We start from the raw sequence: 21,297 nt of genomic DNA, 5'->3' as shown, positions 1-21,297 counted from the left end.
CTTCTTTGCATGCAGATGGTCTCTGGCATCTCAGTTAAAATGTGCAAGACCTCAGCCAGAGACTCTGCATAGACAGCACTGACCTCGATGGACTGAAGGTCTGATTCAGTAGAAGGCAGCTTCGTGTGTGTTTATGTGTATACCTAGCAAAGACTGCCTGTTGCCACTACGAAACAGAGATTTCAGGAAATATTTCTCCTGATTGTTACGCCATCTTTTTACTGCTTGCATATCCCAAACCTACCTCTCCGCCTTCTGCCTTCTCTCTCACCTTAATGCTACCTCCTCTTCTTTGCCCGAATCAATACTTATCTTCTGGAATCCTTTGTTATGCCCCACTATCCTAAAGGGGGGGGACCGGCTCATTTTCTTGAGCAATCCAAATTGTTTCACCGGACCTTTCTCAACACACCCTTGGTGTCAGTGGCACTGAGGGATGTGAGGACCCCTGAGCCTTTGGCAACCAAACGGGCAGAAATTCACCAGGCAAGACCAACCCTACTGAATCTTTTTGTGCCATGAAGCTGAAAGGGAATCCTAGCTGAAAGGGAATCCTCTCCTGCTGCGTTAGACCTATAAGGCAGATCAGGAAGGCTTCTCATTTGGTCGAGATCAATGTTCCCTCTCAGCTGAGTTAGTGTGAGTTAGCTCACCATTTTTTAGCCTCTGGCTCACACATTTTTATCTTCGCTCAGGAAGGATGGCTCCAGAGCAAACTGATTTATGCGGTAGCCAAATCGCTCGCTCACAACTTTAATGCCAGGAGCTCACAAAGTAGAATTTTTGCTCAAAAGACGCCACAGCTTAGAGGGAGCATTGGTCGAGATCTCTACGCAAAGACTTGTCTTTTAGAATTTGGCAACTGATTTGCATCTTTTATTTTGGCTGCTATCCTAAGCACACATGCCTAGACGCAAACCCTACCAAAACCAATACACTCCATTTCCAGGTGAACACAAAACTTTAGAATCAGTGTTAACATGTAACAAATGCTTAAAGAGGAGACAGGTGCCCCCTCCTCAGTCTATTTTGACCTCTTTGCCCTTCCCTCCACAATTTCTGAGGCTGATACTGAGCAGAAGAAATCGGGAGTGAAAAGCTTGGCTGTACACACAGACCTGCCGCCTGCTTGCTTCTTTGTACTGGGACCGTATGGACGGTGTGAGGTGCTTGCTTATAGGGGAAACAGTTTTACCTTTAAACACTCTCTGGATACATAAACTTGGTAGTTTTCTGCTGCCACTAGGAATTAAAAATCCCAAATCTCTCTCTTTTGGTAGTATGACCCAGGGTCTGGGCACTTCAGCGGACTATGTGGCCCTGAGGAAGTACTGTACTGATTTCTGGGATAAGTTTAAACAAAAATTGATTTATTTGAAAAAGAACAAAATAAGTTTCTGGTTATTTTGAACAGTTGCTGAAGAAAGGAACGTAAACATAACTGGCAAAGCTTGGTGTTACAGTCTCTCAACCTCTTAAACTCCACTCTGACAGGCTTATACACTCAGTATACTCTCTCTCTCTCATATAGCCACACAGGCTAGTCTCTTTGTTTTATTCACACTGAATAGAATCAACTCTCTTAGTCACACTAACTAAACTGTTGGTCTTATTCATACAGAATTAAACTCAAAATTCCACAGTCACACAGACTATGCTCTCTCTTCAGACTTCACACAGAGAATCTCTTCAAAACTCTTCCATATTTGTCTCTCCTCATAGACACACACACAGAGAATCCTCTCAGACACCCTGCCTCCCACACTCTCTGTCAGCAGCCAATCACAATACACGCATCTCCCTCTATCACTCTTCTTTCAGTACTGCAGTCAAACTAAACATTTAAAGGAACACACACACCAAAACATGAAATCATTACAGACGGGATTCCACTCTTCCTCACACTGAGGGTCCCATTTAGCAGTTAATTCTGTCCCACAGCTTCCCCGATCCTTTTACTTCTTTATTCATAACCTCCTTAGCAACGTTCTGAAACAACTACCATTCTTAAAAACAAGAGCAGGAAGTATTACAGGATGACCTCTCCACCCCCTCTGCTATAGACTATGAGAAGAGAGCTCCTGGCTGAACTAGCGGCCTCCTAGCCTCCTGCCTAGAGCAAACCTGGGCCCATTGAAGGAAACGGAGAGGTACACACAGAGGGCAGCCAGCTGCCCACAAGCAAAGGTCGCTGTTGCTAAATGCTCAGTTCTGGGTGAATGGCCTTGGGCTGGGAACCAATGCTCCCTCTAAGCTGTGGAGTCTTGTGAGCAAAAATTCTACTTTGTGAATTACTGGCACTAAAGTTGTGCGTGAGCAATTTGGCTACGGCGTAAATTAGTTTGCTCTGAAACCATCCTTTCTGAGCTAAGACAAAAATGTGAGCCAGAGGCTAAAAAACTGTGAGCTAGCTCACACTCACTCAGCTTAGAGGGAACACTGCTGGGAACTGCCTGCAAGCCCAGGAGCTTGAAAAGAATCGGAGAGGCAAGGCAACTCACTGGGGTTGGATCAAGACGGGTAGCTGTGTTAGTCTGTCTGTAGCAGCACAAAAGGGCAAGAGTCCAGGAGCACCTTCAAGACTAGCGAAATATGTGGCAGGAGATGAGATTTCCTGAGTCACCGCTCACTTCTTCAGATACCTGAGCAGTGACTCACGAAAGCTCCTCCCCTGCCACATATTTTGTTAGCATCTAAGGTGCTACTGGACTCTGGCTCTTTTCTACTACCGGGGTTGGGTCCCTTGGCATGGCAATGGGGAGTGCCAGGCGAAATCCAGAAACAAAGTGTGTTGTGTGTGTCTAGGGCACTGTCTCTCAAAAATAACGCTGCAGCTGCCATTTCTATGGGGGAATGTACATAATTTTTTTTTAATGCACTAACTTGACAATCCCAATAAATCCTCTGATCTTGGGAGCAGTGTACTCTGAAGCAACATAAATTTGTACAGATCCGGTTCTACCCTACTCACCCCGCCCCCGGAATTAGCCTTTTAGGGACCAGGACCAGTGTTCCCTCTAAGCTGAGTCAGTGTGAGCCAGCTCACTGTTTTTTAGCCTCTGGCTCACACATTTTTGTCTCAGCTCAGGAAGGAGGGCTCCGGAGCAAACTAATTTATGCAGCAGCCAAATCGCTTGCTCGCAACTTTAATGCCAGGAACTCACAAGGTAGAAATTTTGCTCACAGGACTCCACAGCCTAGAGGGAGCATTGACCAGGACCCCTCTGGAATAAAGGAGGCTTCCAGACTCTCATTCCTCATTTACTCATGCAGTACCCAAGAGGATCTTAGGGGTCCTTAGGATTTTCCGGAGCAGCACCAAGGGGCAGATTAACAACCAACTTTGACTGAGAGAAACATCCATACCTGCATCTCTCTTCTCATTGGATATGTCCAGTCCTGAAAAAGAAAAAGAAACCGTTTACACACAATAAAGAACAAGTTAGCCAACAATCACATTCTTGAGCAAGCGGGAAGGCAGGGGGCTGGAGAGAAGACAGTCACAATTATTGATACTGCATCGTTAAAGCCAGTTTGGTGTAGTGGTTAAGTGTGCGGAGTCTAATCTGGGAGAACTGGGTTTGATTCCACACTCCTCCAATTCCACCTGCTGATATGATCTTGGGTCAGTCACAAGCTCTGGCACAGCTGTCCTTGAAAAAGAGCCGTTTGTGTCAGAGCTCTCTCAGCCCCACCCACCTCACAGAGTGTCTGTTGTGGGGAGGGGAAGGGAAAGGAGTTTGTAAGCCGCTCTGAGACTCCTTTGGGTAGTGAAGGGCGGGGTATAAATCCAATCTCCTCCTCCTCCTCTCCTCCTCCTCTAAAGTGCATCACACTCCCTATATCTGATGGAATTCAATGGGCCCTCTCTGGCTTGGTTAAAGAGTCTGCCCAGGAGCAGGTTGACTGCTGGAGAGGTTAATGCAGCTGGAGACGTTAATACAGCTCTGGTGCTTCTGCTGTTCCCCAGAATGGGCGCAATTAAACTGTTTAGGAGGGAATAAAGTTGCAGCAAAATGGAACTTTGTATAAAAGTGATAGGGTGACAGTTAAACAGTATTATTCAAGAGGGCATTTTTATAAAGTGAACAGGATTCTAATTTTAGTGCCTGAGACTTTTCTGCAGTCTTTATTCTTGCACTGTGTAATGCCTTTTGTACTGCATTGCCTTCGTGTTCTGTAATCCAGTTTACATCTCAATGAGAAAGGCGAATAAATAAATAAATGGCGCTTAGAGAAGACGTTCAGGATGCAGACTCAAGATTCTTTCAACGGATTTCAGCAAACATGAGTCACCTTAGATTATTTCCCATGGGGTATGTTCCTTGCCTTTCTTTTGGCTATGGGCATTAGAAGAGTCCTGCATCGCAAGGACTAAGAGAGTGAGTCCACAAAAGGCTGGAGTTTCATAGTCTTTAAAGTGTCACAAGGTTATTTTGTAGCCCTTTGTCATGTGTACCGCTTGCATTTTATTACCTTTGGATCTCCCTGTTCACAGTTTTTTTCTCCCAGCCCACAACTGCCACCAACTATGCTAAGATGTGCACTTCCTCAATAGGGTCCAGTGTGAAATAGATCTAACCTTTCAAAGTGCCACACCTACCTAAAGGGACAAAACAAACCAAGAAGCAGCCCAGGAGTTCATTTCCCTTGATGCGTAAAACCGTGTATATTACTCATTGTGGTCACCATTGGCTGAACAGCGAATGAAGTTTTATCTCCCCGGCACAGCAAACAATAACTTCAATCGTTAAATGTCCATTGGGCTACCAAATTCCCACTAAAGAGTGATTCACTGACATGTGACAAATAAAACACGCCATTTTAAAATTTTCACTGGCAGCAAACTAATTATTTAACTGTCTATCTAGAGATCCTGATACTTTTTTTTTTAATTAAGCGGGGTTCAAGTTTCTCCTGGCAAAAAAAAGAGAGAGCACAGCTGCATCCAACCCATTTCCTTTTTTTTTTTTTTTTTACCCCCCCGGGGGGGGGGGGGTTTTTGGGGTTTTTTTTTCCCAGACTACAACACTACAACAGAAAATATGGGAAAGGGAACTACATCTAGGGGGAGAAAGAATAAAGATCCACAACTAACTAAAAACCCAAGAGTAGGAGATCAATACATCAGCTTAACATCATGCTATTTTCAAAAAGCTACTAATAATACAATGAACTTAGTTGGTTATGCTAAGATAATATCGTTTAACCATCCCCTTTAACTGTTTAAAGAAAATCCCAAAGCATCCCGAAGTTATTTCCCTATTTCTTCAGGCACAAATCAGAGTCCTTCAGCCCTTATTTATTCTTATCTTTTCTAATCCTCAGTTTATACGGGCTTTTGGGGGCAGCCGCCCCCTTTTCAGAGGGGGAGTCCTCGTCCGAAGACCCAGAGCCCAACTCGCCATCAGACTTGCTTTCTTCTTCTTCCCCTTTACCCTCCTCTGGCTCTCCAAGTTGTGTCCGCAGAAATTTGCGTGCTTTAAAAACAGAGTCAATCTTTTCTTTTTTATCGTTGAGCTCGAAAATGACGCATTCTGGGGTTAACCACCTGTAATTAATGCCATTTGTTTGTAAGAAAAGGATTAATTCTTTATAGTTCTTTCTCTTCTGTCTTATGTCAAATGGAATGTCTTTTAAGATCCTAATGTTGTCCCCAATTTTCAAGGGTGTTTCCGAAGTTGCTTTCAAAATAGCATCTCTCACATGTCTCTTCGAAAATCTGACCACTATCTCCCCAGGCAGATTATTTTTCTTGATGTACGACGATGAATAGGACATGTAGACCACATCCATCTCGCTGCAAAGGTATTCCGCTGTTAAATCTGTCATTGGGGCTAATGCTTCACTCCGCTGTTGCTTCAGATTCTCTCCTTTAATTTCCGGGACCCCTTGAAACTGTAGAACCAAATTTGCTTTATCCATTTGTAGTTGTAAAAGCTTTGACTCTTCCCATAGCTTCCAGCTTTTGCACCTTTTCCTTAACCTTTTTAGTAGTGACGTCCATTTCCTTCACTTTCTCTCCCATTTGCTCTGTTGCTTTCAAGGATTGAGTGAGCTGCATCTGCTGCTCTTCTAAACTCTGCCCAATTGTTGACAGCTGTTGTTTAATGCCAGTGATCTTGTCCAGCAGAGGGCGTAGGGAGTCAGCTAAAAGTTTTGCGAGCTCAGTGACCTCATCTGTTCAAGGACTGCCCCCTACTTTCGATTTCAACAGCTTCTCTTTCTCCGGTTTCTTCCTCGCCATCTTTTTGGATTTGTTTACTTTTCAAAGAATTTGCTAAAGTCTCTGATGTTCGCCCGAACGCTTTTCTGCGCTCTGGTAAGTTTCTCAAAACAGTTTTAAACGCTTATTTTTCCACTCCCCCCTCTTTCCTTCTGTATTCCGTCTATGCATTTGGGAGGGACCCCTTCCCTGCTCACTTTCCCGTCGCTCTTTTTAGAGGGGGCAGCTTCTTTTTATATCGTCATGCTCACTTCAACCCGACTCACAGTTCGTTGTTGGCCATTCGGCCTCACTTGTCATCATTTATTTCGCCTGATCTCCAACGCTTGTCCCGGTCAGCAGCACTCGTACCATGCGGTCACTCAGCGGCAGGAACTTCGGGGCGGAGGGGCGCCTCAATTCTCTGGCTTTCAGCCATCGAAGAAGTCGCTCCTCAAAAGCCCCCTGGCTGGGAGCCTTTTACCAAGGCTCGGGGGGGTCGCAACCCGTCAGACCCCCTCCCACACGCTCATCCAACCCATTTCCTACCCTTAAGAAAGACGAGGAGGAGGAGATTGGATTTATACCCTGCCTTTCACTCGGAGTCTCATGGGAGCAGCTTACAAACTTCTTTCCCTTCCTCCCCCCCCCACAACAGACACCCTGTGAGGTAGGTGGGGCTGAGAGAACTCTTTCGAGGACTGCTCATGGGAGAACAGCTCTGAGAGAACTGTGGCTTGCCCAAGGTCAGCCAGCAGCTGCAAGTGGAGGAGTGGGGCATTGAACCCGGTTCTCCCAGACTACTTAACCACTACACCAAAGTGGCTCTCAAGTCCTACCCCTGCCTTTGTGTCCTTTGAGCAACTGTGGGATCTATCTGGACGCTCTCACACAAGGAAGTAAGCTCTACAGCAAGTATCAGACAGACTTATTCCCTAGCAAAAAGTGATCAACAGCTAGCAGGCACGATCTTTATACTGGGCGTGAACAGGGCTTCAAGTGCCACCATCTATGCTGGACCGGGCATTTGGGGCTCAGACAGATCTGAGATATATTCTTCAGGCCCGGGCACAGCTCTTTGGTACTGAACAGCATTTGAAGCCCCCCTCTGCCATGCAGATTTCCTCAGCTGTAACTTCTGAATGGCACAGCAAGAAACTAACACACACATTTGCTTGCTCCTGTTATACAGTTTAAAATGAACTCTTAGAACTGGCTGAGTGATGCATCGGGATAAGCCATTTGAAATGTGTGCAACTCTTGCAACCCATGTGGTCACAAACCGGCAATTTACAAAGCATTTCAAACCACAGAACCTTAGCCAAAAACTTAAGCGTTACTGAAAACGAACAATCGTCACACTGTGTCAGCCCAGAAGTGTCTTGCAAATGACTATGTTTATGAGTGCCAACAAAAAGCACATACAGTTATCTAGTTGCTTCCAGATCCCAGACAGACTAGTATTGACTAGTCCAAAAGATTTACCTTAAAGGACTACTGATTGCAATGGAACATTTCCAAGTGTGCTCAAGATCACAGCCTTGAATCAGACCACCTGCCTGTTTAATAAATAGTCACCTGTGTTACTACACAAAACAAACATATTTATTTATATCTGAGAATTGTTCTTTAAAAGCTCATTTTGAAGTTTTTGACTGTGATTTTAATTTGTTCATTTTCACTCCCATATTTGTTCATAGCGTGGCAGTTTAGAAAGGCAGAGAAGTCGCAGGATACGTATGCATCATTTGCTATCAGGCTTATCTGAACTTCAGATACTGAGATTTTTACCTGTTTACAACTTGAAAGGCAGAAATACAAACTACATACCTGGCAACATGATATTCTACAAAACAAAAAGAATGCTTTCTCAGCTTTGCAAATATATAAGGAAATACTGAGGGTAAATGCACCATCTAGATCAATTAGTGGTTTCAACTTAAATATCAACATGGCTTTTACAGTCAGACATGGATCTGGAATATTATTGTTGGGACTAAAAATGGAAGAAGTAAATATAACAAAAAGGACACTAATGTGGTATATGATAACAACAGCAAGAATGCTATATGCTCAAAATTGGAAACAAGATAGAATCCCAGAAGTTGGAGAATTGATAAAGAAGTTATTTTTTATGCCAGAAATGGACAAAATGACAAGGAAACTTAAAAATCTGAAGGCAGAAGAATTTTTTGCAGATTGGAAGGACTTTAAAGAATATTTAGAGAAGTACTGGGATGTGAAAGACAATTTGATTGGCTTTGATAATTATTAAGATAAAGTGAAAGAAAATAGAAAAAGATATGTAAAGATAATAGTAGAAAATAAGTTACCTATAGATGTGTAATGACAAGTTAGAGATGTGTGGAAGTATAAGATATGAACTGGTGGTTGGAACGCTGTGGGAAGCCAATAAAGGGGAGGGGAAGAAAGAGGAAAAAGGATATAGAAAGAATTTGTATTATCCTAATAAAAAATTTGTTTTTTAAAAAAGACATGGATCTGGGATGTTTGGCATGTGTGATAAATATTGTTCAAACTGCTTCCACAACTGCAGTAGAAAAGAGCAAGAGTCCAGTAGCATCTTTAAAAAGGTAAAGGTAAAGGTTCCCTTGCTCGAAAGCCAGTCGAATCCGACTCTAGGGTCGCGGTGCTCATCTCCGTTTCAAAGCCGAAGAGCCAGCGCTGTCCGAAGACGTTTCCGTGGTCATGTGGCCGGCATGACTAAACACCAAGGCGCACGGAACGCTGTTCCCTTCCCACCGAAGTGGTCCCTATATATCTACTTGCAATTTCTTGCTTTCGAACTGCTAGGTTGGCAGGAGCTGGAACTAGAGACGGGAGCTCACTCCGTCACGCGGCACACTCGGGTCTCGAACTGCTGAACTACTGACCTTCCACAGCCTGCAGTTCAGCGTCTTAACCACTTGAGCCACCGCAGCTCCAAGTAGCATCTTACAGACTGACACAATTTGTGACAGGGTAGGAGCTTTCCTGAGTCACTGCTCACTTCTTCAGACCTTCTTGATCTATCCACAATTGCAGTATTACTGACACAGTTCTGGCCACTGCACCTCAGAAAAGGTATTATAGCTCTGGGAAAAGTGCAGAAAAAGGCAACTAAAATGATTAAGAGGATGGAACTCCTTCCCTATGAAGAAAGGTTAAAGAGCTTAGGGCTCTTTAGCTTGGAGAAATGACGATTAAGGGGTAGTAGGCTTAGAGGAGGAGGAGGAAGAAGGAGATTATACGATAAATAATAATAAATAAATAATTTATACCCCGCCCTTCACTCAGTCTTAGAGCGGCCTTTCCCTTCCCCTCCCCATGACAGACACCCTGTTAGGTAGGCGGGGCTGAGAGAGCTCTTTCCAGAATTGTCCTTGAGAGAACAGCTCTGACAGAACTATGGCTTGCCCAAGGTCATCCAGCAGCTGCAAGTGGAGGGGATCAAAGGAAGTACTTCTTCACCCAAAGAGTAATTAACACGTGGAATTCACTGCTGCATATTGGTGGTGGCTACAAGCATAGACAGCCTCAAGAGGGGACTGGAGAAACATGGAGCAGAAGTCCATCAGTGGCTATTTGCCACACGATATAGATGGAACACTCTGTGTGGGGCAGTGATGCTCTGTATTCCTGGTGTTTGGGGGGGGGCACAGTGGGAGGGCTTCTGGAGTTCTGGCCCTGCTGGTGGACCTCCTGGTGGCATCTGGGTTTTGGTCACTGTGACACAGAGTATTAGACTGGGCGGGCCACTGGCCTGATCCATCATGGCTTCTCTTATGTTCTTAGGCGTGAAGGCATGATCCTTGTCAGAGCTACGGCATATTTGGTTTGTATGTGTATTATAATACGATGGGCAGCATAAGGGAGGAGAATAAGGTGGCGTGCACAGAATGCCCAATGTTGTTGTTCAGTCGCACAGTCGAGTCCGACTCTTCGCGACCCCATGGACAAGATCTCGCCAGGCCCTCCTGTCTTCCGCCGTCCTCTGAAGTTGGCTCAATTTCATGTTCATTGCATCGATGACACTGTCTAACCATCTCATCCTTTGCCGTCCCCGTCTTCTTTGACCTTCAATCTTTCCCAGCATGGGTCTTCTTCTCCAGTGAGTGCGCCCTTCTCATTTGGTGGCCAAAGTATTTGAGCTTCAGTTTCATTATCTGGCCTTCCAGGGAACAGTCAGGGTTGATTTCTTTTAGGATGGACTGATTTGATCTCCTTGCCGTCCAAGGGACTCTCAAGAGTCTTCTCCAGCACCATAGTTCAAAAGAATCTATTCTTTGGCGCTCGGCCTTCCTTATAGTCCAACTCTCGCAGCCATACATGACTACTGGGAATACCATTGCTTTGACCATGCGGACTTTTGTTGGCAGGGTGATGTCTCTACTTTTCATCATGCTTTTTAGGTTCGCCATCGCTTTCCTCCCAAGGAGCAGGCGTCTTTTAATTTCATGGCTGCTGTCACAGTCTGCGGTGATCTGGGATCCCAGGAACGTGAAGTCTGTCACTACTTCCACGACTCCCCCTTTTATTTGCCAAGGAGTGATGGGGCCGGATGCCAGGATCTTAGTTTTTTATGGACTCACATACTGTGCAGGATAGGGGAGCATGATATTCTAGGTATCATCATATGCTGGGCAGCATAAGGCAGCACAAATTGGCACAATGCATTGGAGGGTGTATTGGCAGCATGAGGTGGCATAATGTGCTGGAAGCATCAGGAGCCAGGGTACAGGGGCAGAGGTCATAAACAGGCTGCAGTGAAGCTGAGAGTCAGGGTTCCTGAGAACAGAGAGGAAAGAAGCACAGGAGAGTGACGCTCTCTCTGGGAGAGCTCCACACTTGCTGGCACGTGGTCCAGAGAGAGGAGGCAGCCTGAAGGCCTGGGCTCCACGGGGCCCCAAGGCAAAGTGATCAGTTCCTGGAGAGGAGCCAGAACCAGTCAGGAGTTGCAGCCCAGGAGGCCACTGTTCGACACAGGCTGAGGTCCTGGGCTCCAGACTGGTAAAAAAGAACTCCGATTTGAGTTCTACCTGGTGACGTACAGGAAATCATCAAGTGGCAAAAACACTGGATCAATGCCATTCAGCAGCATAATGGGATAGCCAATGTGGTGTCTTGCATGTGCTTCGAAGTACAATAAACTAGGATGCAGGAGGCGGCACAAGGTGCCACAATAATATATGCTGGATGGCATGAAGTGGTACTATATGCTGGGCACTATAAAGCCGCATTAAACAGTAGGTCATGTACAGCAGTATATGGTGGCATAATACGCCAGGTGGCAGAGGACAACTTCATGACTGAGGGGAACCTCCACATTCAGAGGAACTAATCCAATGAATCCCAGAGCCATCAGGGGAAGGCCTCGGCCTCTCTGCCCTGCTGTTGGCCCTCCAGAGGAACTGGCTGGCTGGCTGCTTTGTGAGTCAGGATGCTGGACTAGATGGACCCCTGGTCTGATCCAGCAGGGCTCTTCTGATGTTCTTATGTTGGTGGCATAATAGGCTGAGCATCTTAGAGGTGTACTATGGCAGGCCCCAGCTGGCATAGTATGCCGGGCAGAACATTTTACAAAATTGACATTTCCCCAATGTTTTATTTTCCCAGAGAAAATGTTCCATTTCTGTTTGTTTGTTTATTTATTTATTTATACCTTGCCTTTCTTCCCAATGGGGACACAAGGTGGCTCACATCATTCTCCTCACCTCCATTTTATCCTCACAACAACCCCGTGAGGTAGGTTAGGCTGAGAGTGTGACTGGTCCAAGGTCACCCAGCGAGGTTCCTTTGCAGGCAGGGATTCAAATCTGGGTCTCCCAGATCTTAATCCACCACTCTCAATCACTAAACCACAATGGTTCTAAGGACACAATTTTTAAAACTAACAATAATGAACGGATGCCATTGCCAATACAATATTAGGCAAATTGGGCAGTTTCAAGCAGTGTTCCCTCTAAGCTGAGTTAGTGTGAGCTAGCTCACAGTTTTTTAGCCCCCGGCTCACACATTTTTGTCTTAGCTCAGGAAGGAGGGCTCCAGAGCAAACTAATTTATGCAGTAGCCAAACCGCTCGCTCACAACTTTAATGCCAGTAGCTCACAAAGCTGAATTTTTGCTCACAAGACTCCACAGCTTAGAGGGAGCATTGGTTTCAAGGGTTTTTCAGGATTGTCCGGGGAAGGGGGGGAATAAAACCACAAATCTATATAAACAGTCTAAACTTTAAAAAAAAAAGTTGCGAATTTGCCTGACTGGCAGCCCCGGTGGAGTGAAAATTAACACTATAATTCTTCTCTATACATCTCCTCTTACACAGCAGAAGGGCTACTATAATCACCATCTGATATAGGACTAACAGGTAAGTCAAGTGATGCTACAGAGAGTGACACTGAAACTGAGGCACCTCACTGACCACCACGGAAGAGAGTTAAATTTGTTTGAAATCACTGAGTGGACAACAACAGTCACTGTAATTTCTTTGTTTTCACCTATTTCTACCCATCTGAACCCTTCGGAGTGGAGTGGATCGGAAATACAAAGAAGCACAAATTAGGGCTGAGAGGTCAGGTAACTTTTTCCTTTTTCCATTTTTTAAGGTTTAGGCTTGTGGTCCCTGCAACTGGGCCTGCCTCACTGTGGCTCCACTGTCAGGTGGGCAGTTAGGGTGAAGAAATGGGAAAAATGATGTCTAGCACGCTAATGCAGAAGGGAACACACAATTCCGTCTCCTGCACTTGTTCAAGGCATCTCCAGGAAACACTCCTGTGCTTGGGACACTCAAATAGCGACAGAGGCTCCGAACAAATTCCACCAGCTCCTTTGGGAAAGAAAAAGGCCAAGCCTTTTCTTCAGATTCAGTTTTGTCTGTAATTGCAGAACTTCGACTGGGTAACTGAGCATCTGTCTCCCGCAATTCCATGCTGCAGCAGTTTAAATTCTGGTTCTAGGAGGAGGGCTACATTCCAAAACACTTTTTCATCACGCCCTTTCAATCTGTATCACCAGCTAAGCTGGAAGGAGCCTCCGCGAAGAAAGCCTGGACAAGAAAGGGCACAAGGAGGGCCCACTGTCTACAGCCAAACCCCGGTTTTACAAGTCCTTTCCTCCCAAAGCCTGCCAAACCCCAGACTTGGGTCACCTTCTGGATATTTGGGCTAGAATTTTTACCCAGGTATTGTGAAATCTTAGGTGTGCCACTTCCTAATAAAATGTTTGGACTACGGAAACTTTACGGATTATTAATCAACATAACAATTCTCACAGTCCAATCCTTGAAGTCCCCCATCATTTTCACTCAGATGGATGGGGCACCCATGGAACCTTGTACGCACGAGACTATGGCTTTGCGGTTGGGGGCGGGAGATCATTGGGAATCCAGGTCCTTCATTGTCACCCCTAAATCGCAGTTCGACTTAGTACTGGGGAGTCCCTGGTTGTTTACCCATGACCCTTACATCTTGTGGGAAGAAGGGGTTGTCAAATTTGTGTCGGCTAAGTGTGTGGATCACTGCTGGGTGGATTCGTGGGGGGACCAGCCGACCGCACAGTTCCCCTGCGGCACTTTGCAACCGGAAGAGTTAGCTTCTTTGCCTCGAGAGTATAGAGACTTGGCAAAGGTGTTTGGCGAAGAGGAAGCTAACGAATTGCCCCCTCATCGCTCGACTGACTGTGCTATTGAACTTTTGCCTGACTGTAAATTACCCAAAGGTAAAATTTATGCGATGGGGCCGGCTGAGAAAGTCGAACTGCGGAACTTTATTGATAAAAACCTAGCCCGAGGTTTCATTCGCCCGGCTTCCTCCCCTTTCGCCGCGCCTGTACTTTTCCGAAAGAAGAAGGACGGGGGGCTTAGGTTGTGCACTGACTATAGGGCTGGTTGGCCACTATGTGAGACAGGATGCTGGACTAGATCTAGTACCACTGGTCGGATCCAGCAGGGCTCTTCTTATGTTCTTATCAGGGGAAGGCCTCAGCCTCTATGCCCTGTTGTTGGTCCTCCAGAGGAGCTGGTTGGCCACTATGTGAGACAGGATGCTGGACTAGATCTAGTACCACTGGTCGGATCCAGCAGGGCTCTTCTTATGTTCTTATCAGGGGAAGGCCTCAGCCTCTATGCCCTGTTGTTGGTCCTCCAGAGGAGCTGGTTGGCCACTATGTGAGACAGGATGCTGGACTAGATCTAGTACCACTGGTCGGATCCAGCAGGGCTCTTCTTATGTTCTTATCAGGGGAAGGCCTCAGCCTCTATGCCCTGTTGTTGGTCCTCCAGAGGAGCTGGTTGGCCACTATGTGAGACAGGATGCTGGACTAGATCTAGTACCACTGGTCGGATCCAGCAGGGCTCTTCTTATGTTCTTATCAGGGGAAGGCCTCAGCCTCTATGCCCTGTTGTTGGTCCTCCAGAGGAGCTGGTTGGCCACTATGTGAGACAGGATGCTGGACTAGATCTAGTACCACTGGTCGGATCCAGCAGGGCTCTTCTTATGTTCTTATCAGGGGAAGGCCTCAGCCTCTATGCCCTGTTGTTGGTCCTCCAGAGGAGCTGGTTGGCCACTATGTGAGACAGGATGCTGGACTAGATCTAGTACCACTGGTCGGATCCAGCAGGGCTCTTCTTATGTTCTTATCAGGGGAAGGCCTCAGCCTCTATGCCCTGTTGTTGGTCCTCCAGAGGAGCTGGTTGGCCACTATGTGAGACAGGATGCTGGACTAGATCTAGTACCACTGGTCGGATCCAGCAGGGCTCTTCTTATGTTCTTATCAGGGGAAGGCCTCAGCCTCTATGCCCTGTTGTTGGTCCTCCAGAGGAGCTGGTTGGCCACTATGTGAGACAGGATGCTGGACTAGATCTAGTACCACTGGTCGGATCCAGCAGGGCTCTTCTTATGTTCTTATCAGGGGAAGGCCTCAGCCTCTATGCCCTGTTGTTGGTCCTCCAGAGGAGCTGGTTGGCCACTATGTGAGACAGGATGCTGGACTAGATCTAGTACCACTGGTCGGATCCAGCAGGGCTCTTCTTATGTTCTTATCAGGGGAAGGCCTCAGCCTCTATGCCCTGTTGTTGGTCCTCCAGAGGAGCTGGTTGGCCACTATGTGAGACAGGATGCTGGACTAGATCTAGTACCACTGGTCGGATCCAGCAGGGCTCTTCTTATGTTCTTATCAGGGGAAGGCCTCAGCCTCTATGCCCTGTTGTTGGTCCTCCAGAGGAGCTGGTTGGCCACTATGTGAGACAGGATGCTGGACTAGATCTAGTACCACTGGTCGGATCCAGCAGGGCTCTTCTTATGTTCTTATCAGGGGAAGGCCTCAGCCTCTATGCCCTGTTGTTGGTCCTCCAGAGGAGCTGGTTGGCCACTATGTGAGACAGGATGCTGGACTAGATCTAGTACCACTGGTCGGATCCAGCAGGGCTCTTCTTATGTTCTTATCAGGGGAAGGCCTCAGCCTCTATGCCCTGTTGTTGGTCCTCCAGAGGAGCTGGTTGGCCACTATGTGAGACAGGATGCTGGACTAGATCTAGTACCACTGGTCGGATCCAGCAGGGCTCTTCTTATGTTCTTATCAGGGGAAGGCCTCAGCCTCTATGCCCTGTTGTTGGTCCTCCAGAGGAGCTGGTTGGCCACTATGTGAGACAGGATGCTGGACTAGATCTAGTACCACTGGTCGGATCCAGCAGGGCTCTTCTTATGTTCTTATCAGGGGAAGGCCTCAGCCTCTATGCCCTGTTGTTGGTCCTCCAGAGGAGCTGGTTGGCCACTATGTGAGACAGGATGCTGGACTAGATGGACCACTGCTCTGATCCAGCAGGGCTCTTCTGATGTTCTTATGAAGGCCTCGGCCTCTCTGCCCTGTTGTTGACCCTCCAGAGGAACTGGTTGGCCCCTGTGTGAGACAGGATGCTGGACTAGAAGGACCACTGGTCTGATCCAGCAGGACTCTTCTTATGTTTTTATCAGGGGAAGGCCTCAGCCTCTATGCCCTGTTCTTGGCTCTCCAGAGGAGCTGGTTGGCCACTATGTGAGACAGGAGGCTGGACTAGATGGACCACTGGTCTGATCCAGCAGGGCTCTTCTGATGTTCTTAGGAAGGCCTCGGCCTCTACGCCCTGTTGTTGGCTCTCCAGAGGAACTGGTTGGCCACTGTGTGAGATATGATGCTGGACTAGAGGGACTACTGTCTGATCCAGCAGGGCTGTTTTGATGTTCTTATGACCAAGTGACTAGAAGGACAGTGGTGTCCAAAGGATGGAGTGGAAGGACTCAGGATGGCCTCCAGTCTAAAGAGAAGCTATGTGCAGACACAGCCCCGGAGAGGCAGGCCTGGCCTCCCTTTAGGATAGAAATAGATCTATTCAAGAGCAGAACAATAGCTATTCTGCTGTGGAAAGACTGAGCCACAAGGAACGGGAATCCACCTTGTTTCCAAAGGTGGGTCCAGAGAATTTCCCACCCACCACACAAACATGCTCCTGATGCCTTATGATGAACTAGCAGTGAGCCAAAGGTGCACGGGGCAGCCAGACAGTTACATGAAAAAAATGCCGAGCCGGCAAATTTGTGGAAAGGAAGGGGATGTCCCTTTCCGTGAACAGGTGAGAAAAAGGATTAGACAGTTTGTGCAGGAGCCCTGTTTGGACAAATAATAATAATTTATACAGCAAATTTCCTGCACTTTGCATAACATTACTGTGGTAGTATGGGGTTATCTAACCAGTATGGTTATCCATACATTGCAAATGCAGGACTGAGACTGAAAGAAGAAGAAGAAGAGATTGGATTTATACCCCACCCTTCACTCGGAGTCTCAAAATGGCTTGCGAACTCCTTTCCCTTCCCCTCCCCACAACAGGCACCCTGTCAGGTAGGTGGGGCTGAGAGAGCTCTTGACAGAAACTGCTCTTTTTCAAGAACAGCTCTTGTCAGAACTATGGCTCGTCCAAGGTCATCCAGCAGCGGCAAGTGGAGGCGTGGGGAATCAAACCCGGTTCTCCCAGATTAGAGTCCGCACACTTAACCACTACACCAAACTGGCTAGAGTAACTCTGAGCATAGGAGTAACTCTGAGTATAGTAGAGTGTAACTGGCACAGGACTGCACTGTTAGTAATGTTAAGTTTCACGGTTTTAGTTATGCAAATGGGCTCTAATTAGTTTTTCATACATCATTTTAATAATGATCCTTCACCGTTTCCACCAACTAACACACCAAGTCTCTTCCACAGCATTTTAATGTTTGAATGACTGCATCTTCCTCAATCTCTTCCTCAGGCCAAATGAGTTCCCCAAAGCCAATAAAACTTCTTTAGTGACAGCAATCTTACTAGGACCTACAAGAGACTAACATGTCTGCAGGTCTCTGATAGACTTGCAAGCAAGTCAGCTGCCAAAGCGTCACTCTCTCTGGCTGCTTGATCCATGTCAGAGATCCACTGACCAAACAGCTGGCTGATCTGGTTTAATAAAGGAAAACCTTAGATTCTGTAAGGTCAGTGGGCGGCTTATGTGAAGCTTAACAGGAGATGTGGTGCAGCTATACCAAAGGCATTCTAATGAGCCTTGAGCTCATGCCAGAAAAGGATAACCTTTCTTAGAGGCTTAGGTGAAATCCTCACTATAAAGTGAAACCTTTCCTATGTGTACAGTCCTCAAGGTAAAACTCAGGCGTGCAGTGCACTTGACTTCATGCAGACAATACAGATGCTACCAAACATTCAGCAGCGTAAGAGCAAATTTCTTAGAAACACGGCAAGCGAGGACGAGATCTAAAATTCAGCTGCCGTGCTTGGGGAGAAATGCTACACACAACCCAGAAATGCCAAAATCAGGACCACACTCCGATTACTACAGACTCTGACAGGAAATGGTGACGCTAAATATAGTAACAAAGTGAAGCATAAATGGAACCAGAGATGGAGGAGAACAGATATGAAGTGAGGGGGGGGTGTATATAGCAAGGTGTTAAAGACACGCATGTGAGGTTAACAAAAGGGAGAGAAGGAGCTAAGAGAGTCAAAAGGAATGGACAGGAGGCTGCCCTCTGCAGACATGGACGATTTTGGCCATTAGGCTCGCAAGAGAGCAGACAGAAGTGTTCTTAACCCCCAGAGGCAGAATAGTTTTCCTGGAGATACAGCAAAACTAGAAGCAAAGCATATTCCAGAATTTACAGGGTGAGACTTTTAGCAGTTTCATTGCACTGGCTGTGTTTGGCTGGAAAGGCTACAAAGCAGTAGGGAAGTACCCAAAGGATATACCCTGGGGCTTGCTAGAATGGCTACATTTACATCTTTACATGATTCAACAGCCAATCCTGCTAGCGGCCAAGTTTGGGATGTACAAATGGAGAAAACGGGTGACAGGATGGGTCTATTACACCGCCATGAATTCCTCAGCATCCTATTTCTGATAAACGGGGTTCACATGGACCCTTAGCAAGGATGGCTGACAAGTAAGAGACATATAGTTCAAGACAGAGGGCGGGAGGAGCTGCAGTTCAGTAAAGGAGCTGCCGCTTGGCATGGAGAAGGTCCCAGGTTCAATACCCAGCATCTCTAGTTAAAAGGACCTGGCAGAGGTCTGAAACTGTCTAAACAGAACAAAGAGTTAATTTCTACTATGCTAATGGCTGCAAAAAACTTAATCGCTTTCAATTGGAAATTGTTTAAGGTACCAAATCTATCACAATGGAGATCTAAACTGTGGGAGTTGATAGTTTCAGATAAAATCGCTATGCAATTAATAGCTTTTGACAATCCAAAAGGTGTTAATAATTTTATGGAAAAATGGTTTGTTTTTTGAATATCTTACTGCTTGTCAACCCCGATTATATGCACTACCTCAGAAATATAGAGACTTTGTGTTTTATTAACAAGTATTGTACGTATGGAGAACATTTCTCTTCTTGTTTATTAGATGCTGTTGAAAGATACTGTATACAACTAACAAGTAATACAGGATGTAAAAATATATAAAACTCAATAAAATGCTATTTTTTATTTTTTTTAAAAAAAGGACCTGGCAGTAGGTGATGTAAATGACCTTTCTCTGCCTGGGACCCTGGGGAACTGCTGCCAGTCTGAGTAGACAATCCAGACCTTGATGGACCAAGGGTCTGACTCAGGCAGTTTTGTATGTTGATGTGACTGCAGGGACCCAAAGCGGGATGCTAAGTAAAATCCCTTTATCTGAAGAGGGGGCAACCAAAATCCTCAGCGGGGTGTGAGGAAACTTGACCGGCAGTCCTTGGAATGGCAGCCGCGCTAGCAGGAGTCAGAGCCTTGATAAGGACAAATCCTGTAACTGTGAATAGGAAAAGGGGACTGAGGACACCAGTAAAGCCGGGAGACCTGGTGTGGTGTGTTGGTTAAGTGTGTCAAACTAGCATCTGGAAAACCCAGGCCTGAATCTCCACTTGTGCCACGGAAGGTCACTGGGTGACCTTGGGCCAGTCACACTCTCTCTGCTTAATCTACCTCGCAGGGTTGGCATGAGGATAAAATTGAGGAGAACAACGTTCCCATTGAGCAGGAAAGGTGGTGCATAAAAGAAGGAAATAAAATACGTGTTTATTTGGACCACCACCGCTCTGGAGTTCACCTAATGCCAACCAAGACTTCGCTGACACACTTCGCCCACACCCAGTTTTACTTCTCCTTTGGGGAACGGGTAGATATCTTCTTCCCTCTGCAGCTATTTCTGGAGATCCTGTAATGCACCACCAAGAGGAACCAACACTCCCTCCTGAGGGGCTTGCTCGCAGAGCCAAACTTCAGAGGCTGCTTATCGGAAAGACAAACACGCTTCCAAGGTTCGGTTCTAGGACAGGCGAGTCACGCGATGCTTTCTTGCCAGCCCAACCTACCTCACAAGATTGTTGTGAGGATAACGGGGAGAAGAGGAGAATGACACAAGCTGCTGGGGCCTCCATTAGGAGAGAAAAAGCGGGGTATAAATGAAATAAATCAGTAATGCTCCCTCTAAGCTGTGGAGTCTTGTGAGCAAAAATTCTACTTTGTCAGCCGCTGGCATTAAAGTTGTGAGCGAGGGATTTGGCGGCTGCGTAAATCAGTTTGCTCTGGAGCCCTCCTTCCTGAGCGAAGGCACAAATGTGTTGAGCCGGAGGCCAAAGAACTGTGAGCTGGCTCGCACTCACTCAGCTTAGAGGGAGCATTGGTAACGAGGCCGGAGAACCGATGTTAGCCCTATCACAGGGCACGCACCCTGCAACTTTATACCAGGTCAGAACACTGGATCCGCAGTACCCTCCGCTCTGCCCAAGGCCACAGAGAGCCGTCAGCCCCGTGAGCGGCGAATTACTTCACAGGAGCCGGATTCTTATCGCCTTTACTGTTTTTGCAACCGGAGCCCGTTCGCGGGGAGGGAGGGAGGGATATAAGTGTAATAATAAATAAATAAACAAACAAACAGCAAACTGTACAGAAGTGCAACCAGCCACAGGTATAAAAACAGAGAGGAAGTAGAGAGAAGAACACGGAGCAAACACAGGTAATCCAGGAATGGAGGAAGAAGAGTCGGGCAGGTCAAAACAGAGGCTCGGCCCCTGCTTGGGGAGAAGACCCCCCCCCAGGGGCATTTTACACTCGATTGGTGTGCTCCGCGACAATCCCCCCACCAATTCACCTGCGGAGAAAGAGAGGGAGGGAGGGAGGGAGGGGAGGAGACGACAGACAGCCACAGACAGTAGCCACGCATAACCCCCTGGAGCAAAACCAGCCAGCTCCTCCATCTTTTTGCTGTTTCCCCCACGCCCTTCACGACTGGAGACGGCTTCCCACGAGGTCCAGAACCCGAGTCCGGGGCTCCAGACGTCGTCCTGGTGGTGGTGGGGGGAGAGAAGAAAAGCGGGAGAAACTGGAGGGGGGGGCGGCGGCCGGGGCGCGCTCTGCATGCGCCTGCGGGAAGCACGCAGACACGCGCGCCCTCATGCAGACGGACACGCGTGTCGGCGCGCGCATATATATAGATACACACACACACACACTGACATATATATCTATAACTATATCTATAACTATAACTATACATATATATCTATATCTATATCTAGAACTATATATATATA

The 21,297-nt window shown here is 46.8% G+C and overlaps 1 protein-coding gene across 1 annotated transcript in view; it reads right to left on the bottom strand.

Annotated features, from left to right (window-relative positions):
• The window catches only part of STYX (serine/threonine/tyrosine interacting protein), a 46,742-nt gene that overhangs the window by 18,627 nt on the left and 6,818 nt on the right, over positions 1-21,297 (bottom strand). The window contains exon 2 of the mRNA XM_015421331.1: positions 3,367-3,399. Coding sequence (XP_015276817.1) covers positions 3,367-3,399 — 33 coding nt within the window. The remainder of the gene's footprint in view (positions 1-3,366; positions 3,400-21,297) is intronic.

Source organism: Gekko japonicus, unplaced genomic scaffold (assembly GCF_001447785.1).
Source record: "Gekko japonicus isolate JY-2015 unplaced genomic scaffold, Gekko_japonicus_V1.1 scaffold666, whole genome shotgun sequence".
Classification (NCBI taxonomy): Eukaryota; Metazoa; Chordata; class Lepidosauria; order Squamata; family Gekkonidae; genus Gekko; species Gekko japonicus.
This window is presented reverse-complemented; position numbering and strand designations above follow the sequence as displayed.